The sequence below is a fragment of the Limulus polyphemus genome, unplaced genomic scaffold (assembly GCF_000517525.1).
Source record: "Limulus polyphemus unplaced genomic scaffold, Limulus_polyphemus-2.1.2 Scaffold768, whole genome shotgun sequence".
Taxonomy (NCBI): domain Eukaryota; kingdom Metazoa; phylum Arthropoda; class Merostomata; order Xiphosura; family Limulidae; genus Limulus; species Limulus polyphemus.
The window spans coordinates 237,618-238,626 of NW_013666378.1; the positions used below are offsets into that span (position 1 = coordinate 237,618).

Below are 1,009 nucleotides of genomic sequence, written 5' to 3' on the forward strand. Positions count from 1 at the left end.
ACTAATTTTGATTAATAATTTTTTTCCATGACATCAATTAGTGTAATCAGTTAATAAACTTAATTGACTAATCAACCCAGCTACACTGAGAATATCATATTTAAATTTAGCCTGTTATGTATATATTTTTACTAAAAAAAAAAAAGAGTTTACCCATATTTTTATTTGCTTTAAACACTAATTCACCTACATCCTAGTATATATTAAATATTGGATGAGTGATATTTATACTAAGACACCAAGACGAGGTTCCCCTAGTGATGACGTATGGATACTAATATCTTGTATGACTATGTAAAATAATGTTAAGTAGTTAGTCATGTGATATGTAATCTGGTGGCTTGCCAAGGAAATATAAACCTGACAAGAGCTGTGATATGCAAGGTATTTTATTGTTAAAAAAAAATTATTACAAATATCTGCCTGATATTTATTTGCAATTTAATGTTATTTGTTTTTTTAGAAGTGCTCAATATTGTTGTTTTGAATAATCTAACAAATCAGGCTTTTCTTCTTCTTTTGGTTCTTTTTTTCATAATTTGCTAATATCATTATTATTGCTATCATTTTATTTTCATGAGTTGATGTTAACAACATTGGTTTGTTTTAATGTTCATGTTTCTTTGAGTTGGGTATTGAGATTTTTTGTTACAACTTGATTACTTATTGATATTTTGTAAAGTTTGTATTAAGCTTATAAGTTTGTAATTTATTGATAGCCTGAAAGTAACATTGCTGATTCATACATTACGTTGTTATTACCTCTGTCACTGAAAGTGGATGGAGGTTATGTTTTCACCTCAGTGTGTGTGTGTGTTTATCAGCAAGATTTCTCGAAAATGGCTGAGTGGATTTGGACAAAAGTTGGTATACATTTGGGCTATGACCAAACTTAGAAGTCAGAGGTGAAATTCTGCTGGTACTTAGTTTTTAAGATGCTACTAGTACCGGGACCTATTTGAGCTGCTTTGTTGTTTTTTATGTTTACACATAGATTTTTTTTCCTTTT

At 28.9% G+C, this 1,009-nt stretch overlaps 1 protein-coding gene across 2 annotated transcripts in view; it reads left to right on the forward strand.

Moving 5' to 3' along the window:
* Window positions 1-362: 362 nt before the first annotated feature.
* LOC106460433 (spectrin alpha chain-like) overlaps window positions 363-1,009 on the forward strand; it is a 93,720-nt gene continuing 93,073 nt past the window's right edge. For both annotated transcript variants that reach the window (XM_022387137.1, XM_022387138.1), the window contains exon 1: window positions 363-384. In XM_022387137.1, the coding sequence (XP_022242845.1) occupies window positions 378-384 (7 nt within the window). In that variant the 5' untranslated portion in view covers window positions 363-377. The remainder of the gene's footprint in view (window positions 385-1,009) is intronic.